The sequence below is a fragment of the Drosophila elegans genome, unplaced genomic scaffold, assembly GCF_018152505.1.
Source record: "Drosophila elegans isolate 14027-0461.03 unplaced genomic scaffold, ASM1815250v1 contig_814, whole genome shotgun sequence".
NCBI lineage: Eukaryota > Metazoa > Arthropoda > Insecta > Diptera > Drosophilidae > Drosophila > Drosophila elegans.
In genome coordinates this window covers 17,105,045-17,127,054 of record NW_024546167.1, presented here as the reverse complement: position 1 = coordinate 17,127,054, position 22,010 = coordinate 17,105,045, and the positions used below count along the sequence as shown (strand labels likewise).

The 22,010-nt window shown below is 43.8% G+C and overlaps 6 protein-coding genes across 11 annotated transcripts; 3 read left to right on the top strand and 3 right to left on the bottom strand.

The window, feature by feature from the left end:
• Window positions 1–267: 267 nt before the first annotated feature.
• Window positions 268–1,652, top strand: LOC108147794 (39S ribosomal protein L28, mitochondrial). The gene is made up of 3 exons (XM_017274533.2): window positions 268–416; window positions 536–1,356; window positions 1,518–1,652. The coding sequence occupies exons 1-3, from the start codon at window positions 396–398 to the stop codon at window positions 1,579–1,581; spliced, it is 906 nt and encodes a 301-aa protein (XP_017130022.1). The 5' UTR covers window positions 268–395; the 3' UTR covers window positions 1,582–1,652.
• A 14-nt stretch (window positions 1,653–1,666) lies between these two features.
• LOC108147787 (GDP-mannose 4,6 dehydratase) lies at window positions 1,667–3,377 on the bottom strand. Its single transcript, XM_017274527.1, has 3 exons — window positions 3,122–3,377; window positions 2,582–3,017; window positions 1,667–2,525 (listed from the first exon to the last, which is right to left on the bottom strand). The coding sequence occupies exons 1-3, from the start codon at window positions 3,266–3,268 to the stop codon at window positions 1,945–1,947; spliced, it is 1,164 nt and encodes a 387-aa protein (XP_017130016.1). The 5' UTR covers window positions 3,269–3,377; the 3' UTR covers window positions 1,667–1,944.
• A 261-nt stretch (window positions 3,378–3,638) lies between these two features.
• Window positions 3,639–4,916, top strand: LOC108147798 (mannose-P-dolichol utilization defect 1 protein homolog). Its single transcript, XM_017274537.2, has 2 exons — window positions 3,639–4,066; window positions 4,132–4,916. The coding sequence occupies exons 1-2, from the start codon at window positions 3,979–3,981 to the stop codon at window positions 4,797–4,799; spliced, it is 756 nt and encodes a 251-aa protein (XP_017130026.1). The 5' UTR covers window positions 3,639–3,978; the 3' UTR covers window positions 4,800–4,916.
• LOC108147803 (inosine triphosphate pyrophosphatase) lies at window positions 4,898–5,706 on the bottom strand. Its single transcript, XM_017274544.2, has 3 exons — window positions 5,487–5,706; window positions 5,119–5,428; window positions 4,898–5,050 (listed from the first exon to the last, which is right to left on the bottom strand). Exons 1-3 carry the CDS (start codon window positions 5,608–5,610, stop codon window positions 4,909–4,911), a joined length of 576 nt encoding a protein of 191 aa, XP_017130033.1. The 5' UTR covers window positions 5,611–5,706; the 3' UTR covers window positions 4,898–4,908.
• A 440-nt stretch (window positions 5,707–6,146) lies between these two features.
• LOC108147786 (UBX domain-containing protein 7) lies at window positions 6,147–8,106 on the bottom strand. Its single transcript, XM_017274526.2, has one exon. The coding sequence runs from the start codon at window positions 7,870–7,872 to the stop codon at window positions 6,376–6,378; it is 1,497 nt and encodes a 498-aa protein (XP_017130015.1). The 5' UTR covers window positions 7,873–8,106; the 3' UTR covers window positions 6,147–6,375.
• A 306-nt stretch (window positions 8,107–8,412) lies between these two features.
• Window positions 8,413–21,044, top strand: LOC108147781 (UHRF1-binding protein 1). 6 transcript variants are annotated; one of them, XM_017274514.2, is made up of 18 exons: window positions 8,415–8,906; window positions 10,941–11,142; window positions 11,671–12,303; window positions 12,741–13,455; window positions 13,777–13,806; window positions 13,912–14,004; window positions 14,069–15,141; window positions 15,213–15,294; window positions 15,972–16,113; window positions 16,171–16,740; window positions 16,801–16,915; window positions 17,455–17,475; window positions 18,372–18,514; window positions 18,842–18,965; window positions 19,026–19,173; window positions 19,237–19,411; window positions 19,473–19,590; window positions 19,897–21,044. In XM_017274514.2, exons 1-18 carry the CDS (start codon window positions 8,863–8,865, stop codon window positions 19,945–19,947), a joined length of 4,479 nt encoding a protein of 1,492 aa, XP_017130003.1. In that variant the 5' UTR covers window positions 8,415–8,862; the 3' UTR covers window positions 19,948–21,044. The 6 variants fall into 6 exon arrangements, with proteins under 6 accessions (XP_041566562.1, XP_017130003.1, XP_017130000.1 ...); XM_017274511.2 differs by having other exon boundaries at window positions 15,213–15,372; XM_017274515.2 differs by lacking the exon at window positions 13,777–13,806.
• The last annotated feature ends 966 nt before the right edge of the window (window positions 21,045–22,010 follow it).

Genomic DNA, 22,010 nt, shown 5'->3' with positions numbered 1-22,010 from the left:
TATACATATGTGTTTCACAAGCTCATTTTTAAAATATCAATATTGGTAATACTTTGTGAAGTTCTCGCGGGAAAGTTATTAAAAGTAATTAAAAGTTGATAAAACGATAATATTGCTCCGATCGTATATATTTATACCGGTTGTCGGGTGTATCTCATTCTCTATGTTGAAAACTAGCTTTTTTTCTATAATCTAGCTTTTTTTTTCGGCAGCCCTGGCTGCCAGCCATTCACATGCGAACAGCTGTTTTTTTCCAAACAGAAAGAGGAAGAGCGCCGTGAGAAGTTGTTGGCCTGGCCAAATTCAGGGAAAATATAGTTTAATTGCCCAATCTAGACTGCCACCATAGTTTTTAGTTAATAAAAACGATATACTGCTAGTAGGTTCCTCGCAAAATGGCGCACGCCACACCACAGGTAAGTTAGTGAACAAAAAACACGGAGGAAGCTGGTAGCGCGCCGCGTTTCTGTGACGCAATAGCTGCTTTAACTTTCGTAAAGTCCATGGAATAACAAATCGCTTAATCCTCCGGCAGGGCGTCAAGCTGTTAAACGGATGGAAGCGTCCGGGTCGCTTTGACAAGGGTCTGGGTGCCCAGCTGCCCGAGGCGTACAAGAAGTTCTGGCGTGAGTGGAAGCTGACGACTCCGGCCGCCGTTCATTACATCCCCAAGGAGCGCGAATGGGAACGTGACGAGGTGACCCATGCCATCAAGCCGGTCCAGAACATACCGTTGCCACTAATCGACACCCCAGAATCGCACAAGGGCATCTGGGGCGGCGAGGCGGTGATCAAGGGCTTCCAGAAGCGCCAGCAGACGAAGCGTCGGGTGCCGCACTTCTGGGTGCCCAATCTACGACGTTCGGTTGTCCACAGCCATGTATTGGACTCCTACATGTCCGTGGTGGTGACGGAGCGCACCCTGGAGCAGATCCACGAATGCCATGGCTTCGATCACTATCTCCTCAAGAATCGGGCCTGCGATCTTCGTTCTGCTCTGGCCCTGAAACTCAAGCGAGAAGTGCTCCAGGCCCTGCAGAAGGGTGTCCCGGCCTTGGCCGACGAACCCGAGCGTCAGAAGGAAGTGCTGAAGGAGTACAGCCGCTATCTGGAACCGTATTCTGCCGAGGAAATCGATTGGTATGGCCATACCTACCTGGAGGCCATACGCAAGCTGCAGAATCAACTGCGTGAGGCCGAAAAGGTGCTGCCGCATAAGTTGGAGTTCCGCAGCAAGCTAATAGACCAGCTGCGGCAGGCAGGGATCAGTGAGGCGGGAAAGCTGGAGAAGCCCGACGCACTGGCGGGACCTTCAGCCGAGCACAAGGATTCAGACATCGAGGCGCTAACAAAGCTGTAAGTCTATAACGCAAACCGTTTAAGTATATCTTAGGTAAAACAGAAACATCTAAAGATTGGGCGCTTTATGGCCCATTCGGAAAACAGATTTCTGTGTTGCAAGGATAATACTTTGTAAATTGTATAAATCTCCCAACAAATTTATGATTTTTTTTCAGGGAATCCTCGCCCTCTTCCAGTTGGCTGTCCAAGATTAATCCTTTCGGCAAAAAGGAAACCTAGACCAGTAGTTGCCCTCGTTTGTTTTTGATTTATGTGTTTAGTCTCGAAAGAATAAACATAATTTCGAAAAAATTTCGTTGAGAAGTTTATAGTTTAAACGTATTTATTGCAAATATTCGTTAGATTTGGTAAAGTGTATAAAAACAATTAGAATCACACACATAGAACGTGAACGTACGCAGCAAAGTAGAAAAGGAATGATTGCAAATCCCCATGAGATTACAGAAATACATGCACAGCGGTGACAATCGAATCGAATACAGTGATCACTATTCACGCTTAGGACTATGGTTAGTGGATAGCTCCGCAAGCGGGAGCAGAGAGCTTTGTGCCGTATTAAGTCCCAGTCCGGGCTTCCAGGCCCTAGGCAATGGGGTTCTTCTTCATCAACTCGATGTCGGCCTTCATCATGTCGCTGACAAGCTCCAGAAAGCTAACCTTGGGCGCCCAGTCGAGCTCCCGCTTGGCCTTGGAGGCGTCGCCCTGTAGCAGATCCACCTCCGTGGGCCGGAAATACTTTGGATTGATGCGGACGCGTACAACGCCGCTGCTGCTCTCCACGCCCACCTCTTCCACGCCCTTGCCTTGCCACGTTATCTCGCGTCCGATATGCTTGAATGCGGCTTCCACGAACTCGCGCACACTGTGGGTTTCGCCCGTGGCAATGACGTAGTCGGAGGGCGAGTCCCGCTGTAGCATCATCCACATGGCCTCCACGTAATCGCTGGCATGCCCCCAGTCGCGTTTTGAGTCCAGATTGCCCAGCTCAAAGTACTCCATTTGTTTGAGCAGAATCTTGGCCACACTACGGGTTATTTTTCGGGTCACAAAGTTCTCGCCACGTCGTGGACTCTCGTGATTGAAGAGAATGCCATTGCAGGCGTACATGTTGTAGGCCTCCCGGTAGTTGATGACGATCCAAAAGCCATACATTTTTGCGCAGGCTAGAGGTGGAGATGGAATTAAATTCAGATTAAGTGGTAGAGCGAAGCTGCCTTACCATATGGCGACCTGGGATAAAAGGGTGTCTGTTCATTCTGAGGTGTCTCTACCACTTTGCCGTAAAGCTCCGAAGTGGAGGCTTGATAGAACCTCACTGACTTCTCCATGCCACAAGTTCGGATGGCGTCCAGAATGCGAAGTGTGCCCACGGCATCCACCTCTGCCGTGTATTCACTCAGGTCAAAGGAGACCTTCACATGGGATTGTGCCGCCAAGTTGTAAATCTCCGTGGGCTTCACCATATTGATGATCTTGACCAGGCTGCTACTGTCCGTCATGTCGCCGTAGTGGAGCTTCATCCGACCGCCCTTGTGCGCCTTGGGATCGGCATAAAGATGTTCGATGCGTGTCGTGTTGAAGGTGCTGGCCCGCCGGATAATGCCGTGCACCTCGTAGTCCTTCTTGAGCAGGAACTCTGCCAAATAAGAGCCATCCTAGGGTAATGCAAATATTTATTATCTGGCACTTAGAACACGTAAGCAATAGATTGAATGGGATGTCCCACAAACAAACGTGACTAATGCTAATAATTACACACCTGGCCCGTTATGCCTGTTATCAGCGCCACTTTATCACGGGAATCGCCTCCGGCGCCGGCCGCTTTTCCATTTTGGTCCTTGCTCCCGTTGCTGCTACTTTCAGGACGTGGCTTTTTGCTTTCCGGGGCTCCATCGGAGGTGGACATGTTAATTAGCCGGCTTTTTTGCAAGTTCTATTCCCAGTTTCTTTTTTCGCGTCAACTTCGCCCGCAGAATAAACAAATTGTATCTGCAGCGCACTGGTAGAGTTAAAAGAATAATCGGGTTGTTATCGATAAGTCGCGACAGTGGGGCAAGCTCTGAAGGTGTGTGTTTCAATATTAACAAAGGGTAGTTATTATTATTATTGAGACTAACATTTGGAAACAATGTTAAAGAAGATTTAAAAGCCCATTCAGTTGGTAAATAGAATATAACATAAAATTTCAGTTTTAATACTTAGTATTAATATATGATCACATAATATTACTTTCACATTTTACTCGATCCCGAACCATTGTGCGCCAGTGTTGCGCAGCGCCCAAAACCACGTAGCGATTTTTACCGCACACCTTTTAGGGAAAGTTGGACGAAAATAACATAACGTTTGGCAGCGCAGTGGATAAGATACAACCACCCTATATCTTATCATTCCACCTACACTCCCAGACCGATCCGATCCGATTCACCACCGGGCAGCCATCTCTTCTTCGGCTTCAGCATTACGTGTGCGTGAACGTCGGCTTTCCATTTCATTCTTGGATCGGCCGGCTAGCTTGATAACACCGGTGCATAGTGAAATCAGCGGGCACCACTAACTAATTAAGTACGACTGCGACCTCCGTGATAAACAGAAGGAAATTGTCCGCAGCACAAAATGACGGATCTTATCAAGCAGGGAGCTCTTTTCCTCATGAGCGAGAAGTGCTATGATAACTACTTCCTGGATCATAATTTTCTGGACAGTGAGTGGATGCTCGAGTGGAATTGATAGCGATTAAACCCATTAACCCATTAAATTCTCTTGCAGTTCCCTGCTTTAAGGCTTTGCTGAGCAAGGGCCTGGGACTGGCCATTATTGCCGGATCCGTCCTGGTGAAGGTGCCCCAGGTGCTGAAGATCCTCAACAGCAAGTCCGGCGAGGGCATCAACATAGTGGGCGTGGTGCTGGACCTGCTGGCCATCTCCTTCCACCTGTCCTACAACTTTATGCATGGCTATCCGTTCAGTGCCTGGGGCGACAGTACCTTCCTGGCCATCCAGACCGTGGCAATTGCTGTCCTGGTCCTCTTCTTCAATGGGCGCAAGGCCCAGTCGGGGCTGTTTCTCTTGGGATATGTAGTGCTTATGTATGTCCTCAACTCGGGTCTAACACCCATGTCGGTCCTGTTCACCATCCAGAGCTGCAACATTCCCATTCTGCTGGTGGGCAAATTGTCGCAGGCGTACACCAACTTCCAGGCTGGATCCACTGGTCAGTTGTCCGCTGCCACGGTGATCATGATGTTCGCCGGCTCGGTGGCCCGCATCTTTACATCCATCCAGGAGACGGGTGACACTATGATCATTCTCACCTTCATTGCCTCCACCTTTGCCAATTCGGTTATCCTTGGCCAGTTGATCTACTACTGGGATAAACCAGCTGGCGCGGTCAAGGACTCGAAGGCCAAGAAGCCCAAGAGCAAGAAGGATGATTAATCAGGAAGGAGTAGGAGCATATAGAAAAACATAATTGAACTCGAAACTTAGGTTGCCACCACTTCTCGACATTGTAGAACAAATATGCAAAGCTTAAATAAATTGAGTCCTAGTTTATTAGCTTGTCCAGCTTCTCAAAATGCTGCTGCAGCAGCGCCAAGGCTCGATAGCGATGGGAAATGGTGTTCTTCTCCGATTTGGGCAGTTCGGCATAGGTCTTATCGTAGCCCTTGGGCTGGAACACTGGATCCCTGCGGCAAGAGGGGAAAATTTAATTAGTCAGGGCTATTTTATCAGGTTAGTTACGCAAGTGACTCACCATCCAAAGTCCCTGGGACCACGGGGCTCCACGATAACGCCCTCTGTGATGCCCTTGAAGATCAACGGCTCGGCATCCGCACCATCGCAATAGCCAAAGGTGCACACAGCCTGGGCGGATTTGTCCTCCCAGCCGTGGAGCAGGCGGTGTAATCCTTCCGGCTGCAGCTTTTCCAAGAACCACTTGATATACGGTCCCGGCAATCCTTCCAGTGCATTGAAGCACAGGCTGGTGTCCTCAACTAGGACGGGTCCATTCACCTGGCGTGCCGCCTCCTTGCACTTCTTAATGGCTATCTCATCTATGTCACCTGGGGGAGCACAAATAATTTAGGACACCACTTATTCAAGCAGAAGTTTATTATTTACCCTGTAATTCCGGAAGATCAATCTTCTTGGAGACTATTGTGCGCGGGAAACTGGGTCCCAAGATGGCAACCAATTCCTCCAGCTTCTTCGCGTTGCCGGTGACAAAGGTAATTGGTTTCGACATGATCTTATTGTCGCCTTTAATTTAAACAATTACTGACAATACATATGTAATGCGATTTCGAGACTGAAGCATGCGGGTGCTATCAGCTGTTTTTTGTTTAGCTTGGGCGCGAAACCAAAAACAGAGTGGTTATCGCTTAAAAGTTTGCACAGTCGCGGGCACTGCAAAAGGTATTACTAGTCAACTACAATTAAATATACATTATGTATTTCATAGTACACATTTATAAATAATACTAGTTTTGGAGTGCCAACATTGTTGAATTACATTAGTTCGCATTAAAAATCTGCACCTGTAAAAACAATTCACAATTATATATAACATTCCGAACCAAAAAACAGGGTGGTTATCCTTTATAACTCTACTGAAATTGCCAATGGTAGTCAAATACGTATTATTTTTATAAATAAAACTAGTTTCCATTTATATTTTTAACTTTCCAAACCAAATCTATTTTGTGGGACTTTATTTAATTCTTAAGCTTTTCTTTTATTTATCCTTTATTTTCGGTTAAATTTAGGTATAAAACTCTTTAATTAAAAAAAAAGAATACAATTTATTTAAGAGCCTTGACAGTAGCATTTCTAGTTGATTTTCCTTAAAAATGTTCACTTAAATTTAAAGACATAATTTTAATTCATGTGAAGTTTATCTTTTTTTTGTATTTGGGCGACAATGGGTTTCTTGGATGACAAAACTTGTAAATAAATAAACATACACATGAAAACGGTTACAGATTGAGAACGACGTTTTTGGCGCAGTGGTCTAGTCGTCCAGTGTGAGATGCAGATTGGCCGACGGATGCAGGCCGAGTTCCTTCAGGGAGCTGCCATTGTGCTCCGTTTCGAGGGATTTGCGAGGGAAGGCGCAGATGAGTTTGTAGCCTTCCAGAGGGATGTGCTTGTGCGTTTGTCTTATATACAACCTCAGTGTCTGCAGTTTGGTGTCTGAGGGCCAGCGCAGCTGGACCATCTCCTCATCTGTTCCGGCGGCATTGAGCAGGCGCAGCTTCAAGGCAGTCAATTCACTCTTGGCCTCGCCCAAGTGATTCTCATAGGAAGCGGCGGCCACGCCCTTGAGCTCCTCATCATCGAACTCCTCGAGGCTCTCGTTATCGCTGGCTCCCTCGGTGTTATCCTCCTCCTTCTGCGTGCTTCCTCCTCCGCCGTTCTCGTTTATGGAATTCTTGATGGCCAACTCCAGCTGTTCCTCCTCTGTGAGCTCTAAAACTTTGGCCCGTTTCTTGGGGGTTCCTTTAGAGCTGGCCGTCGACGAGCACGAGGCCTCCGGGTCCACTTCATCGTCATCATCGATGTATGTGGCTGATCGCTTTGAGGTGCTGGGTGCATCCTCCTGGATGAAGTCGCGGTGCTCCTTCAGAAACTTCCTCAAATCGAAAAGGATATTCTCCAGCTTCGGCTCTGCACTGCGCCACACTTCCTCGCCTGTACGTGGATCGATCACGCACAGGTAAGGAAGAGTGGCGCAGTGGTAGAAGGCCACAAAGCGCCGTCCTTCCGATGTGTCGTTGTCCACCTGCCAGAAGGTGAACTGGCGCCGAATCAGTTTCTTAAGCTCCTTGTCCGACCACACATCTCGGTTCAAGGTCTGCGACTGGAAATTGTCGTCCTGCACGTTGACCAGCAGCCAGCGCTGCCGTTTTGTGGCGAACTCCCTGGCAGAGGTCAGCGATCCGGAGTAGAGTATGTCTGTGGGCGGGCGGAACAGATCTCCGAGGCGGGATGTGCTGGTAGCCGTTCCCGCTGTGGACCGGCTGTTAAGTGCCATGGCCTGGCCGGCCACTACCATCTGGGCGGCACGTCCGCGTCGCAATCGATGGGCATTGGGATCGGCATAGACACCGGTGGCCTGTAGCTGCTCTTCCATCAGAGCGCCCTCCCGGGCGAAATCCCGGAGCGGATAGACCTTTACCCGCTGAGTGACGCGCGACAAGCGGCTGCTGCTCCCCGACGCGAAGAAGTTGTCATCCTCGGGCAGGATCAGTTGTTCCCTCACCGGGGCAATGGGCGCCCTCACCTCCTCCTCATCGTCTAGCAGGGGAAGCGATGCACCAGCAGCTGCTGCTGCCGAGGATGTGGATGCAGCTGCTCCCGACGCGCCGCCCTGCTCGAAAAACAAAGCCACGGCGGCGGAAACATCGTTGGCACAGGCCCCCAAATAATGTTTCGCCTCCTCTGCAGTGCAGGCGGTTACCTCGACCACCTGCTCCACCAGCGCGTCCGGCGCTTCGCTACTGGACATGTCCTGCTCGAGCGGATTACGGTTTATGCTAGTAGCTCGTCGAGACGTTGTACGAAAAATTCAAGGTAGCGGTTTTCCAGGGACAGATAAAATAAATGCGTCCGCACAGCTGTGAGAAAATACAGTGCTCGAAAACAGTTAGTGGGCAGTGCTGGAAAGCGTCGCTCACAAGGCTTAGGCGTACAGCTTAATTTATTCCAATAATAATTTATTTATTAATTTATTACATTTGGGAGAGAAAAGCTTTTAATTTATTTATTTAAAATGTTATTAGTTTTTAACAAAAAAACAACTCAAATATTTGTTTACTACAAAACCTATTGACAGTGCCAAAAATATTTAATATATTTCTGAAATTTTTAACAAAAATTTTTCAAAAATAATAAAAAAAAACTCAAAACTCGAAGGCTACTATGACGGCTAATTTGCAAATCAAAGATTGATATTAATTTCTGGCTGGAAAAAGTTAATTTGTGACGTCACTGGTCGCCACCTTCTAACAGTAAGCTGTACTCCAATTGGAGCAGTTGCCAAACACTGCTTTCGCCAGTCATCGCGCAACACTGGCCGGGTCAGCAGCAGCAGAAGCAAAAGCAAAAAGACTTTGCGTCTTACGCGAAAATCGAGATAAGATTCGCAACCGAAGGGGTCCGGTCCCAAAACCATGACTAATCCGCGCACCGTTTGATCGGATGTCTTCCCACCCACAAGTGACCGTGAATATGTGAGCGCTGCGAATGGGAAACGGAGAAAATCGAAGCCAGTTCGCCAGCAGTTCGATTCCAATAAGATTCGCGTCGAGTGCAAGAGAGAGAAAAATTGAAAGTGAATATAGTGATTTAAAATATTCCAAGTCCCAGTGCCGTTTTGCCTAAAGCCCAATGATTTTTGAGGGAGTTATGCTGCGCGGAATAAGTTGAACTATTCAACCCGGTTGCCCAGTTGTTTATTTGTTGTTGATTTGTTGTTGCACGCTGCTGACGTCGCAAGATGGTCTCGCTGATAAAGAACCAACTGCTCAAACATTTGTCCATGTAAGTGCATAATCTGGGCCAGAAAATCGAATTATGAAACCCAATTAACTGCAGTTGGGGAGGAAATAGATTTCGAAGTGGAGAACTTGGAGACGCAATTGATTTTTCCCACTTTTCCGCATTCTGTGTATGGCTATGTGTGTGTATTTCTCACAGCTTCCCACCCACTCGGCTGGTACCGTTATTCCACCTGTACTGGCCCGCTTTTTATGCCTTCTTTATCGTTTATCGCTGTGATGGCCCCATGCTAATTCGCTTACCTCCCACCACCCCCGTTGTTCAACCCACTCCGCCCCTTTTAAAGTAACAAGTGGATAGATGGCCAATTCCCACCCACATACCTATAGTCTTTTTTCTCCCCATCCGTTTATGTTCTTTTGGCCGGCGCCGCATCGTCGTCTCTGCGAAATCGGATTCCCCGTCCGCCAACTCATTTCCCATCCCTTTGCAGCATTTGCATGTGAAATCCAATTTTCCGTCTTGTCCTCGCCGCAATATGGTTTACTTGTCGGTTACTCGATAACCTTGCCAAGAAAAAGGGGCTTTTACGGCTAAGAGGCGCCCGCCATATAAACAGAAATATGCTTACTTGTTTATTTACAATTATAAGTTACGCTCCGCAAGGGGGTTCCCAAATTGTTTATTCAGGTTATTACACATACACTACAAAAATAAAAAATTAATGTTATTTTTAAACTGGGGGAGAGAAATAAGTTTCCATATTATGCTCAGATAAATAGTTAAATAAAACAGAAGCTTCAGTATTTAAAAAATATTTAAATTTAATCTTACAATTAAATAATTATTTTCAATAACTTATTTTAGAACTCAAAACAAACTTAAAACGTTTTATTTTTTGTTTTGAAGATACATAATAAAATATAAAAACGTACAAAACTAATATTTTAATAATTATACCGAAAAACGTTAGTACTCGAACACAAAGTCTCAAACGAAAATTACCAGCTCAGAAATATATAAACTGTTGACCTATTTGTTATGTGCACCGAAAACAATTGAAATCAATGCTATATAAAATCTTTGATTCAATTGAGAGAGTTTAAAAAGTATCAAATAAATTTTTGATACTTAAATAAAAATAGTATTAATGATCTAAAATGTATACCTCTTCAATTTAGAAACTAAACTACAATAAATGGATTTTATATTATTGAAGCTTTGTAATTTTTTTTGTTTTGTTGGTGTAGTTTATTAACATTGTTAATTAGCTCTCAAGTGCGGTTCCAAAACTTTCATTTTCATGCTCAACTCTAGGCATTTATTTTTTATATCTCTCCCCACGCATGGACTTTAATATGTCAAGTCCTGCCACCTGCTTAAACAAAGGAATGTTTACCCGTATATATGTACACACACACACATTGGCTTTGTCTTGGCCCCTTTGTGGATGTCTTTTGTGAGCCATTTGCCACCTTACCCTTCATTCCGCATCCACCTGGCTCCGTTCTGTTCCACGCAATTAGGCTGCAAACAAGCCAAGTTTATAACATAACGCGCCCCAAGTGTAAATGCAAAGCAAACTTGTTGCCCCCAAGTTGTTGTGAAGGTAAAAGTTAAAGAAAAGCTTTTTATTTGCCCCACCGAGCTGGGAGTTATCATTTTTCTTTGCCATAAAGCTGAAAAGGTAGCTAACCTGATCGGCATTTGTAATTGTCGAGGGTATTGGGATGAAGAATTCTTAAAGCCAAGGAAAAAGTTGTTAAGTAACAAGTGGTGGAATTCCGCTTCCGTGGACTTTTCGCCACTTTGAGCCAATCAGTGTCTTCATTTCGATTTCAATTATGCCCGACCATCAGCGGGAAATGGGTCAATTGGGTGGCAAGCATCTGGCGCCGACAGTGGTGAACCATGCCCCTTGGCTTGCGAAACCCCTTCTCAGTTTGGATTCTCCATTATTTTCTGTACCCCCTGCAAATGCAATGTGACATGTGCGACGAGGCTGATATAATTGGCGGGACAAGCAGGCAACTCATCTGGGTTTTCCCCCATCTTTATTCTTTTCTATCTACATAGTTATACGAAGAACCTTTCCTCGGACAAAATCAACTTGAGCACCTTTCGCGGCGAGGGCGAGCTCTCGAATCTGGAGTTGGATGAGCGGGTGCTCACCGAGCTGCTGGAGCTTCCAAGCTGGCTGCGACTCACCTCCGCCTGGTGCAATCATGTCTCCTTCCGGATTAGTTGGACCAAGCTCAAGAGCGTGCCCATAACGCTGGTGAGTAATCACAGGGATTAAGGGTAAATTACGGCAGAAGAACCTCCTGCTACTTGTCCGCTTTGTAAATAATAAAACATTTTCCATTGCTTATTGAAAATTTTGTATTAAAAATACGTCGCTTTAATAGGAAATTATTTTTTCTAATAAAATAGTCCTTCATTTTGGTAAGATTTTAAAATATAAAACAGATTAATTTTAAAATGACTTTTAATGATCTATATATTTCGTTCTATATTAATAAATAAACCCATTTAATGTTTTACAAAAATTTATAATTGTTATAATTAATATTGATTAACAAAATAAAACTTAATTGAAGAAAATGTTGTAAATATAAAATCTGTTAAAATATAAAGTATTTTTTTGTTTGAAAAGCAGTAAAAGAAATGAGCCTATATATAAATATTACATAATATTTTATATAATAGTTTATAGTTGTTATGGTGCTTTAACTGTTTTAAAACACATTTTGTGTTATCTAAAATAGCAAATAATGATAACTATAATATCAAATCCCGTCCACAGACACTGGATGAAGTGCGCATTACCATTGAGACCTGCAATCCAACGACACGCGATGCAGGCGGAGGATCTGGTCCCGGAGGAGCAGGATCTCCCACCGCTGCCGCCGCCGCCGCCGCTGCTTTGCCACAAGTGCCGCAGGGTAAATACAGCTTCATCCACAAGGTGGTCGATGGCATCACAATTGTGGTCAACACGGTGAATGTGAACTTTGTGAGCGCCGCCTTTACCGCCTCCGTGCAAATGTCACGCATTCGCGTGGAATCCAAGACGCCCAAGTGGGCAAATGCCGATTTGCGGATGACACGGCTGAAAGACGCTCAGAAGGGCATCATACTGATCTTCAAGGAGCTCTCCTGGCAGACGGTGCGCATCGAGGCCAGTTCCACGCAGGACAAGTCGCTGACGCCGCTGCGTCTGCTCACCAATCACGCCAGGTGCCGCATCACCATACGGAAACGGCTCTCCGACTGTTCACTGCTCGCTTCGCGCCTGGTCCTCATCCTGGACGATCTGCTCTGGGTGCTCACGGACTCGCAGCTTAAGGCGGCTCTGCATTTTGTGGACTCCCTGTCCGGATTGATCAAGGCGGCCACTCATGCCACCCAAAAGACGAAGGCGGCTCGCAAAATGCAGGTGAGGCGGCCATAATTTAACTTGTTCGTGAGATAGGGTTACTAAAAGGGTTTTTATTATGATCTAAGATTAATTATTTAAATTAAAAGATTAACTTTGTATGCCGAAATCATTTGTTCTCCATCAAAAAGTTTCAACTAAAATTATTAGCTTAGAAAACTTGATCACCTATTTGTTATGTGTACACTATGAAGAAAGGTATCAAAATACAATTTTTATATTGAAATAACATAACTGAACAATATTAATTGATTTATTAAAGTGAAATCAAACTTAAAATTAAAGACTTTGTTTAGTAAATTTCAATTAACACTTATAGTAGAACAGCTAAACAACTTAATCTTAAGAATTGGGGTAATTCCCTTTTTTTTTGCTACTCATAGAGATAAGCGTAAGATTATTTATTTAAATTGTAATCTATAATCTTTCCATTACAGACACTGCCCGAGTACAAGGCCCAGGTGGAGCAGCAGCAGAATCGTCTCTCCGAATCCGCCCACACGACGAATGCGCAACGCATGTTCAACGCCTTCGATGTGCGGGAGACCTCGTACCATTTCTTCAGTCAGCGCATCGATCTGCACTTGTGTGACGACGAGGGCGACGGACGCTCCAGTTACCCGGATCTGGACAAGGGCGGTGCCCTGCAGGTCTCGGTGACCGCCTTCCAGGTGGACTACTATCCATACCATCTGGCCAAATCGGATCGCTCGCATTGGGCCAAGTACAAGGAGGCCTCGGTGGCGCCGGCTCTGTGGCTCAAGGAATCGCTCAATGCCTTCCGTGAGGCTGTCCTCAACTTGAGTCAACCCAATCGACCGGCCACACATGCGCCACTGGAGCGTAGCACTCCAGCCTCACCGATTATGCTCAGTGCCAGTATGCTGAGCTCCCAGCATCCGGGAGCCGGTAGCTACTCCAATGGCAGCAGCACGCCCACAGCAGCCGGTTTAACCGGTGGATCGGGCGGATCGGCTGGTTCTGGCTCAGCTTCCGTCAATAGTCAACTTTCTCAGGCAGCACAGCAGAGGAGCACGCTGGAGAACTTGTCGAAGCTGATGAGCTCATGTGTGATCCTGCGCATCGAGGACTTCACTTTGTATAGAGTCACGACATCGGGAAAGAAGGCTATGCCCAAGGAATTTGTTTCGGGTATGGAAAGCAATCTTCAAAAATGAGTAGACATCACTAACCAGCCACGCCTACATAACTGCCCACAAACACTACTCTTAAACGGGCTTCATTTTTATGAACTGAAAAGTGTTTCTATAAAAATGTGTCAATTATTTTCCCTTTTTTAATGATTATGATTAATAACTCAGTTCATAAAAATGAATTCTAAGCATTTCCAACTAATGTAACATTTTGGCATCTCTTTTTCTCTCGTTGCTTTTAACTGACTTAACCATTTCATCCATGAATCATGTAAAACACGCTTTTATTGTTGTACTGTTGTTGTCGTTGCCCTTGTAGCGCAACATAAAAGGAAAAGCAAATCCTCAGGTGAATATCACAAAAGGTTCTAACCCTGCTGATGTCATGTTGCATTTTAATGTGTACTTATTTGATGCCATTGTTAGTTTTTTAATAAATCTAAACCATTTGCAGGCGACAAGGATCGGTATTCGTTTCCCGCCGAGATGCCCATTATCCATGCGGAATATACTTACTTTTATTACCCCGGCGACTTTGTCTTTCCATGTAAGTTGCTCTATACTATCTCTATTAATTGCATGCCTAACCCTTTTCTGATTACCTTAAACAGTGCCGCCGTCGAAGGTCTTTGTGCATGTGAATCCCATCCAGGTGCATTTCGATCTCAGCTCAATACTGTGGCTCAACTCCTTCGGACTCAATCTGCACGAGAGTCTGCTGCGCACCAGCGTTGGATCGCAGAGCACTCAGCAGCCACGCGGCTCGATTGCCTCCAATGGCTCCAATGGCACACAGATGGCCGCCGCCGTCAATGTTGACCAAGAGCCGAATCTGATGTACATGGATGTCAAGGTGGAAGCGATTATGCCGCGTGTCGTGATGGAAGCGGCGGTGGATGCGCCCACACAAAAGGATCGCCCCAAGACAATGCAGATTCAGGTGTCCCGCTTTGCGTTGACCAACATTCGTGAGATGGGTAGCTCCAGGGCGGATCTGGCCCAAGCCTTGCACTCCCTGCAGGAGGGATCTCTGGTCTTTGGCTCCGGTTTTCCCTCCGAAGAGGGCGACATGTGCATCGTCACGGATCGCATTCTGTCGCATGTGGCCGCCTCGGATGTGAGCATGATGTCACCGGGATCGCCGGCGGGTCAGCAGCAGCTGCCGCGATCCGCCTCCACGCAGTACCTATCACGTTATGTCATGTGGCTGGAGCCGCGGGATGTGTGGTGCGTCAAACTGGACCCGGTTTGGGTGGATTTCCTGGGCGCCCGCTCGCTGGGCCCCAACAAATCCATACCGTTCGTGGACGCGGTCCCCATCACATTGTGGCTGCACTCCGGCTCCGCCCAGGCACAACTGGATGTGGGAAAGAAGAGTGCTGGCACAAAAGCCGGCAGCATGGAGAGCATGGGCCTGGCCCCGCTGCCCACGCTGCCGCCACTCCAGCCGTGCAATCCCTTCCTGAGCGACGAGGATGTGCGTCTCGCTGGCCTCGCCGCCGGAGTGTCGCCCCCAGCGCCTGCTCCGGATCGCACGGCCGATGTGCATGCCATTGCGCATATTTCGAATCTTGTGAGCCTGCAGATCGATCACTACCAGTTGCTCTTTCTGCTGCGTCTCGCCGAGGAATTGAATGAGATGTCCACCTTCTTGAACCTGGATGCCGAGCGCATATTGCAAAAGGTATGTGTGGTTTTGTGTCGGCAAGAAAGAGATTTCACTTAATAATTTTGTTTCCATTGTATAACCCACAGCAAAACGAACAAAAGTCGATCATTTTTGGGTGCGTTGTGCCGCAGATCGAGGTCACGCTCGTGATGCCATCGCCAACACCTGGTAAGGAATCAAGTGGTGGTGATGCTGAAAGTGTCGTACCCGATTCAGCTAGTTTGGGTGATGATTTACACATGAATAGTAAGAATTTATATATCTTTTGTTGTCTCTTCTTCAACTCTCTTTAGTTTTATGGTTAAGTGACTCCACTCACAAACTAACTAACTCCTCCGTCCAGAAAGTCCTGTGCTCTGCGCTCTAACACAACCACACGACTCTAGTCTAGTTAATGTCTAACTCACACGTAGTTCTCACCGATATCGTGTTGTGTTCCTAGTCCCAAAACCCAGATATACTAACCCCAAATCACCAGATTAACTAGAATCCTGCTAGGAGCCAGTCAACACTTGCCGCTGTAATTGTCGCTTACGAATCGTAACTCAATTTTTTACAATTGTTATGTGTTTAGGCTGGGCACCTAGGACCTTAGACGACACTCCATTTGTGAGATGTTTGCTTGAAGTCTAATGGAAATTGAACAAACAATTGATTTAAATTCAAAATTCTCTCAAATCCACTTGGCTTCAGATAAACACTCCTTATAAATAACTCGCATGTCTTTTTGTACTAAATTACTAACCCAAACAGCAATTTTTAGTGCATATCTAATATTGTAAAATGATTGTAAATATTAATTTGTAGACAATACTTTAAAAATAACACTGATCAATCCCAACCAGGCGGTAACATAACCTGGCCCACACCACCGCCATTGGAGCAGCTGAAGAGCAATACCTTCGGCAGCGTAGAGACACCATCCCCAGTGACCAATGACCCGCCTTTTGACAGTGGCATACACATATCTAATCCTAATACGCATGGGTGAGATTAATAAGATTGGAAGAAAAATCCTGAATTGACTCTTCTTTCGTTTTGCAGCTATAATGTTCAGATACAAAGCACACCCACGTTGGCCTCTTCAACGCCTAGCCAGGGATCTCGTCCGGATACGGGTATTTCAACGCAATCGCAATCGCAGTCCCAAACGCAATCGATCTCGAGCGCTTCGAGGAGTGGCGGCAAGAGTGCAGGCAGTCGATCGGGAGGCACTGACACCGTGCCCAGTCTCACCAAGGAGATCAACTCCGGTCTGCTGTCGATGAAGAAGGGCTTCTCCAGCTTCATGACATCCATTGACTCGGCGATTAAGTCGGGCACGCCCAATGACGATGCCAGTGATACGTTCTCCATACAGAGCGACATTAGTTCCGACTCGGAGAACTTTGCCATTGTGATGGGCGATGACAAGACCATGGATTGCATGGATGTGATGTTCCGCCTGAATCCCTTCACCAATGACAACAACATGAAGGCCTCGCCGGTGGAGGTGGCCAGTGAGGTGTACGAGGAGCAGCCGAGCAGCTACAAGACGAACATGTCCTCGCCATCGGAACCCTCGGAGGGCAGCACCTGGCGTCGACGTGATCTGGTGTCCATGGCCACCTTTAGGTTGCTTTAGTGTTTATTTTACCATTGAATCCAGACAATAATTGGCTTTTTCTTTTCCAGATTGACCACTGTGGAGCTGATTCGCCAGCAGGAGGGACCCAAATCCTCGGTTCGCCTGCAGGTGGCTGCCGTTTCCTGTGACGAGTGTGGAGCCATTCCCTGGGATGAGTTGCAGGTAGACTTCTACCACGGTTGCCATAGGCTTTTGCTGTAATCTTTTCAGTTCCTTGACTCTCATTTGTTTTTTTTGTATTTGATTTGTAAATACGAAAACAACATTAAATCTATTGTTATTCTTTAGTTCCTCTAAAGATTTTGCTCAATTTAATGTTTGGCGCTTTACATTCTGCATGTTTCGATATCTTTTATCTGAACATTTTCTAATATAAACACTTAAAGTTTTTTTGGGGTATCCCCCAAAATGTTTATTCGAAGCAAATGAATTAGTTTTGTACAATAACTTATCGTATAATCATTTTCTCATTTAATTTTCTCTCTTCTCTCTTAAATCAAATGTTAAAAATACTCAAAATCAATCTCAATGTGTGCTAATTAAAACTTAAAAATTCAAAATCAACTCTTTATAATCAACATGAATCGAACACACTTGTAAATTGATATATGACAATCCTTACATGACACAACTTTCAACAATCACCAACAACTACAACAACAACAACCAACAACAACAACAACACTCCAACAAAAAAATAGATCGCGCATCAAGCAAACAAGGTATAAAATATACAAAAATTGAAATTCCTTACTTAATTAATTGCTTAAGATTATGATTTGATTTTAACGCTTTGTATATACTATCGAAATCCTAATTTATTAACATAATTTAATGGTTTTTGGTGCGACCTTTTTCCTTTCATTGTAGTGAACTTTTGGCTTGTTCGCAAACGCATTTTGGCGTTCTTGGCCTCTAGTTGAGTAGTTAATAGCTTGCCGTAAGGGGGTCGTTCATAGCTGGTAGCCACTGTGAATGCCCCCGGAATAAGTTTGACCAAGCGTTCTGGCTTTGTAGCAATCTCGAAGCTCTTGTGGAACTTGTTTGGAGATGGTTAACTCATTCGAATGTAATTTTTGAGCATGATACGGGTTAGACGAAGCTAGTCCTTCCCACACAATAAGTACATGCCTAGATCCCCGTTTCCTCCGACCCAAATTCCATTTGATTTTATAATTTCCTTAGTATTGCTTTGTTAATGACTTATGATTTGCAACCAATTGGTTTATTCAGACATAGAAGATTTTTTTTTGAGAGCCCAACACGATAACTGCATAGGCAAAATACGGCCGAAAGAAGTACAGTAGAACAACTGAAATACAGCACCCACTGACCCAGAACATTGGCGTTACACCGACTAACAACTGTACTGGTAAAACTAACCAAGTAACCAAATACACCCGCTTCTTTAACCAAAAAAACATTTTGTCCATCATTCCCATTACACACCCGCATCACCACACAATCGAAATCAAAAACCCACTCAACTCAAACCACCCACTTGCATGGTACTACTGCCTCTAGCTTAGCATGTTGTTCTCTAGCTGTTTCCAAAGTAGCTGATCATAATCAAGCATTTTTATGGACTCAAACTAACAATTGTTCGATGCTTTCTCAGACCAAGTTCGGAGCGCGTTGCAAAGCCTGGAATCTGGCGCCATTTAATCCAGAGGCTCCGCCTTGCATTCGCCTGAGATTGGAGGAAACTTTGAATATGCCAAAGGAAATTGAGGGCATCATTGATCGTAAACGCATCCAAAGGTAAGCAGATGTTATTTTTCAATTTAAAAAATTTGTTTTTATTACATATTTTTGAAGTAAAATTATCTAAGAATAACATTTTAGTAAGAACAACATTTATCTTATGATTCAATTGACTAAAATTTTGGTAGCAGATATTTTTAGAAAATTTTTATTTAACAAAATAAGTTTCTAAAATGTAAATGTAATTACTTTTAGATAATATATTGGTCATTTAAAACAGTTTAGAAGATTTAAGATTATACCACATTGCTAGAATGCATCTTTTGTTGATTTTTATTTAAAATGTCGTGCCGATTGTTTATCTATAATACTTATTCATTTTAGCTGGATCACTCACCATGCCGAAATTCGTGTGAAAGACATCAATATGGATCTGTCGATGAGCACCGTAATTGGACTGGGTGATCTGGCCGAGGATGAAGTCATCACTCCGCCCATGCCAGTGACCGTAAGATATTCTCAATCTGCATTTCGTTCAGCCACTAAATACTTGGTATTTATGATATAGGTAAATCTGGAAAATGTTCGCATCAACTTGCTTGAGGACCGTCCACCCGTAAATATTACCTCACCGGGACCAGTGCCCATAAATCTGTGCATCGGACGCATGCGTCTGGAGCGTGACCAGAGCGGATTGCTAAATATCCAGCCTATAGGTGGGAATACGCCTACTCATAAATAAATAATTTAATTACTATATAGTTATGTCTATATTGCAGATACCAACTTGAGTGCCGCGCAGCATCAGGCACTGGGAAGTGCCTTATTTGGAGCACCACGTGAACGCGATCGGGAGCTGCTGTCCATGCAGCTGGTGATGCAGCAGATGAAGCTGGACAATGATCAGCTGCGTCGGCAACTTGTGGACTCCAAAATCAACACGGATAACTATAGGTTAAAAGCATATAATAATTTAGAAGAAAAGTTACTTATGTTTTTATGCAAATCCCAATAGGCAAAAGACCAAGCAAGAGGCGGATGTGCTGCGATCGTATTTGAAGGCCGCCCAGGATGACATTAGCATACTGCTGGAGGAGAAGAAGGCTTTGCTGGACACCATCCGTTCCCTGCAGGTAACCAAAGTGGTGGTGATGTGCTCTTTTAAATACACTTTCTTACCGTTTCACTGTCTCTAACTTTGTTGATCGTAATGTTCACCCGTTGACACCTTCTTGCTGTTGTTGTTGTGCGTAAAGTTAAAACACGTTAAGCTTAAGAAAACCACAAATAATAATAATGCAAGGATTAAAGGTCAGTTAATGCCCAGCACGCTTGAGCCTTGCCTGCACGCCTTCTGAACTTTTCACACGCCTTCTTGCTTATGTTTTCATTTAACCTATTAACTAAATGACTAAATGAAACGCCTTCTTTTCTTATAGATACAACTGAGCTCATCGAATATCAGCAGAAAGAGTGATGGGAACAGGTAGCATAACTGCATGGACTGCATACAATGCTGCGGCGAGAACAACAACGCCTAGCCCTAAGCCAACGTATGCCGTACAGTCAGACGATAGTGCCCTCTATAACGCCCATGACGTCAACCTCAACATCATCGCCATTCGATTTTGAGTTTAGCAGAAGACTGAGCCGTTCCGAAAAAACGGACACTTTTCACGTTGCCGTTCGTCATTTCTTACTTATACAAGAACCTATACGTATACACAGAAATCTATAACTATACATCGTTTTTATCGGTTTTAAGCTGCCACAAGCTTTTGCTATCGTTCCAAAGAATGCTTTATTTTGTTTTTTTCTAAATTTTTGGAAGACTTATGTTGATCTATTGCGTAGCCTTTTTACAAAACAGACTTTTAACCAATCCCCTATTGTTAATTATTTTACAAGATGATAATCAAAGCGAAAGCTCGAACTATGTACAGCCGTGTCATTGATATTGCGCCTACTCAACATATTGTATATTATAACTAATTCCATGGATATTGGATAGGACATGTTGTTGTGATTCATGATCATATCAAAACTGAATTCTAGTTACTGTATGTATGCATTGCTGTTGTAATCGTGTGCTAGCAAAATATTTGGCCAAATTTATTACATTCGAAGTCTATAGTATTTTCTCGGATGGGAAAGACTCATCCGAGAACTATTGAAATTTGTATTCATGTTCTCATACTGCATTCCAATCGACTCGATCATCGTTTTTTGCCACAACTACTAATCAAAACTAAATACACAATGCAATACAATAATCAAAAGCGTTATAGACATCCTATATCTACGCCTACTAATAACTAAAAACTTAAATCAAATGTACCATATTGAATAAATCAAAAACTCAAGTCAGTAACGCAACGCGTATACAAATTTTAAATTAAAATTTTTCATATTTCGAATTGTAAATGAACAAATATTTGTATTTGTATTATAAAGTTAAAACACATTAAACTAAACCATTATTGATTGTTATACATTATACGAAAGTTTTCATCTGTAGCTAGGCGAAATGAAACATAAGAAATTGAATTCATATTAAATATTGCAAATATATTCAAATGTAAATGTTTGTGACGTGTGTTTTTACTCAGTATTTAAGATTTGGGGCATTCTGGTATGGGCGGGATGGATTATTTTATGTACTTACAATTTTTGTAGAGGCTCAAAATGATAAAGTAAATACTTTTCCCCTATATAAAGTAAATACTTTAAATAACGAGAGTCCAAAAACCTGTCCTTATTAGGTGAACAGAGGTAAAATAATAGTTTACAACTTTTCAAAAGTAACAACAATTGGTTTATTTTTATAAGAGTTTATTTTTATTGAAACTTTACGATCATAGCCAACTGCTGTTGCTGTTGTGTCTCATTCATAGAATTAAATACTTTTTAGAGCGGTTCTCGTTTTGCTGTCTCGACCTCTGTTCATACATAGCAAACTTACTGCACATTTTGTGTGTTATGTCTCCTGTTTTTCTTGCGATTACATATGTAAAGTTGCACTAAATTAAAGATAAACCCTCGGAAAAGTTGCACTTAAAAATTTCGATCTTTCACTTCAGGCGATGTCTTTGTTTATCTCACTTACGTTTTGTATACATATAATATATTTCAAGTGTATTAATTTGCAAAAATATCTATTGGTATATAGTCTGATTTAGAAGAACGCCTAAAATACAGTTATGGGATAAACTGCACATGCACATATGTATGTAAGTACGTCTATATGTGGGGATTCCATCGAAATACGCAATTCAAACGCAAAGTTCGTTCAACAATTAAGCAACAAAGAGTTACAGTAATAATAGTAATGAACATTTTAAGCTACAATTGTAATGACACTTGCGTATGCCTTTGCCTCAAATAAATTTGCATTAAATATTTGATTTAATTTCATGTAAAATGCTTACAAATTAATTGTACAATGTGAAACAAGGCCATTTATGTAAATGAAGCGGTTAAGCTGCTCAAAATTCATTTCTTCGTTACGATTTACGATTAATGTTTTATGATTAATGTTTTTGCATTCTCCTCC

Coding starts and splice junctions, on each gene's coding strand:
- LOC108147794 (XM_017274533.2), top strand. CDS start 396: ATGGCGCACGCCACACCACAG. Junction 417..535: donor TGGCGCACGCCACACCACAG/GTAAGTTAGTGA, acceptor ATCCTCCGGCAG/GGCGTCAAGCTGTTAAACGG. Junction 1,357..1,517: donor ATCGAGGCGCTAACAAAGCT/GTAAGTCTATAA, acceptor ATTTTTTTTCAG/GGAATCCTCGCCCTCTTCCA.
- LOC108147787 (XM_017274527.1), bottom strand. CDS start 3,268: ATGTCCACCTCCGATGGAGCCCCGGAAAGCAAAAAGCCACGTCCTGAA. Junction 3,018..3,121: donor TAACAGGCATAACGGGCCAG/GTGTGTAATTAT, acceptor GCATTACCCTAG/GATGGCTCTTATTTGGCAGA. Junction 2,526..2,581: donor TTATCCCAGGTCGCCATATG/GTAAGGCAGCTT, acceptor CTCCACCTCTAG/CCTGCGCAAAAATGTATGGC.
- LOC108147798 (XM_017274537.2), top strand. CDS start 3,979: ATGACGGATCTTATCAAGCAGGGAGCTCTTTTCCTCATGAGCGAGAAG. Junction 4,067..4,131: donor GGATCATAATTTTCTGGACA/GTGAGTGGATGC, acceptor ATTCTCTTGCAG/TTCCCTGCTTTAAGGCTTTG.
- LOC108147803 (XM_017274544.2), bottom strand. CDS start 5,610: ATGTCGAAACCAATTACCTTTGTCACCGGCAACGCGAAGAAGCTGGAG. Junction 5,429..5,486: donor TGATCTTCCGGAATTACAGG/GTAAATAATAAA, acceptor GTGCTCCCCCAG/GTGACATAGATGAGATAGCC. Junction 5,051..5,118: donor GGTCCCAGGGACTTTGGATG/GTGAGTCACTTG, acceptor CTCTTGCCGCAG/GGATCCAGTGTTCCAGCCCA.
- LOC108147786 (XM_017274526.2), bottom strand. CDS start 7,872: ATGTCCAGTAGCGAAGCGCCGGACGCGCTGGTGGAGCAGGTGGTCGAG.
- LOC108147781 (XM_017274511.2), top strand. CDS start 8,863: ATGGTCTCGCTGATAAAGAACCAACTGCTCAAACATTTGTCCAT. Junction 11,143..11,670: donor AGAGCGTGCCCATAACGCTG/GTGAGTAATCAC, acceptor TCCCGTCCACAG/ACACTGGATGAAGTGCGCAT. Junction 19,591..19,896: donor ACACCATCCGTTCCCTGCAG/GTAACCAAAGTG, acceptor CTTTTCTTATAG/ATACAACTGAGCTCATCGAA.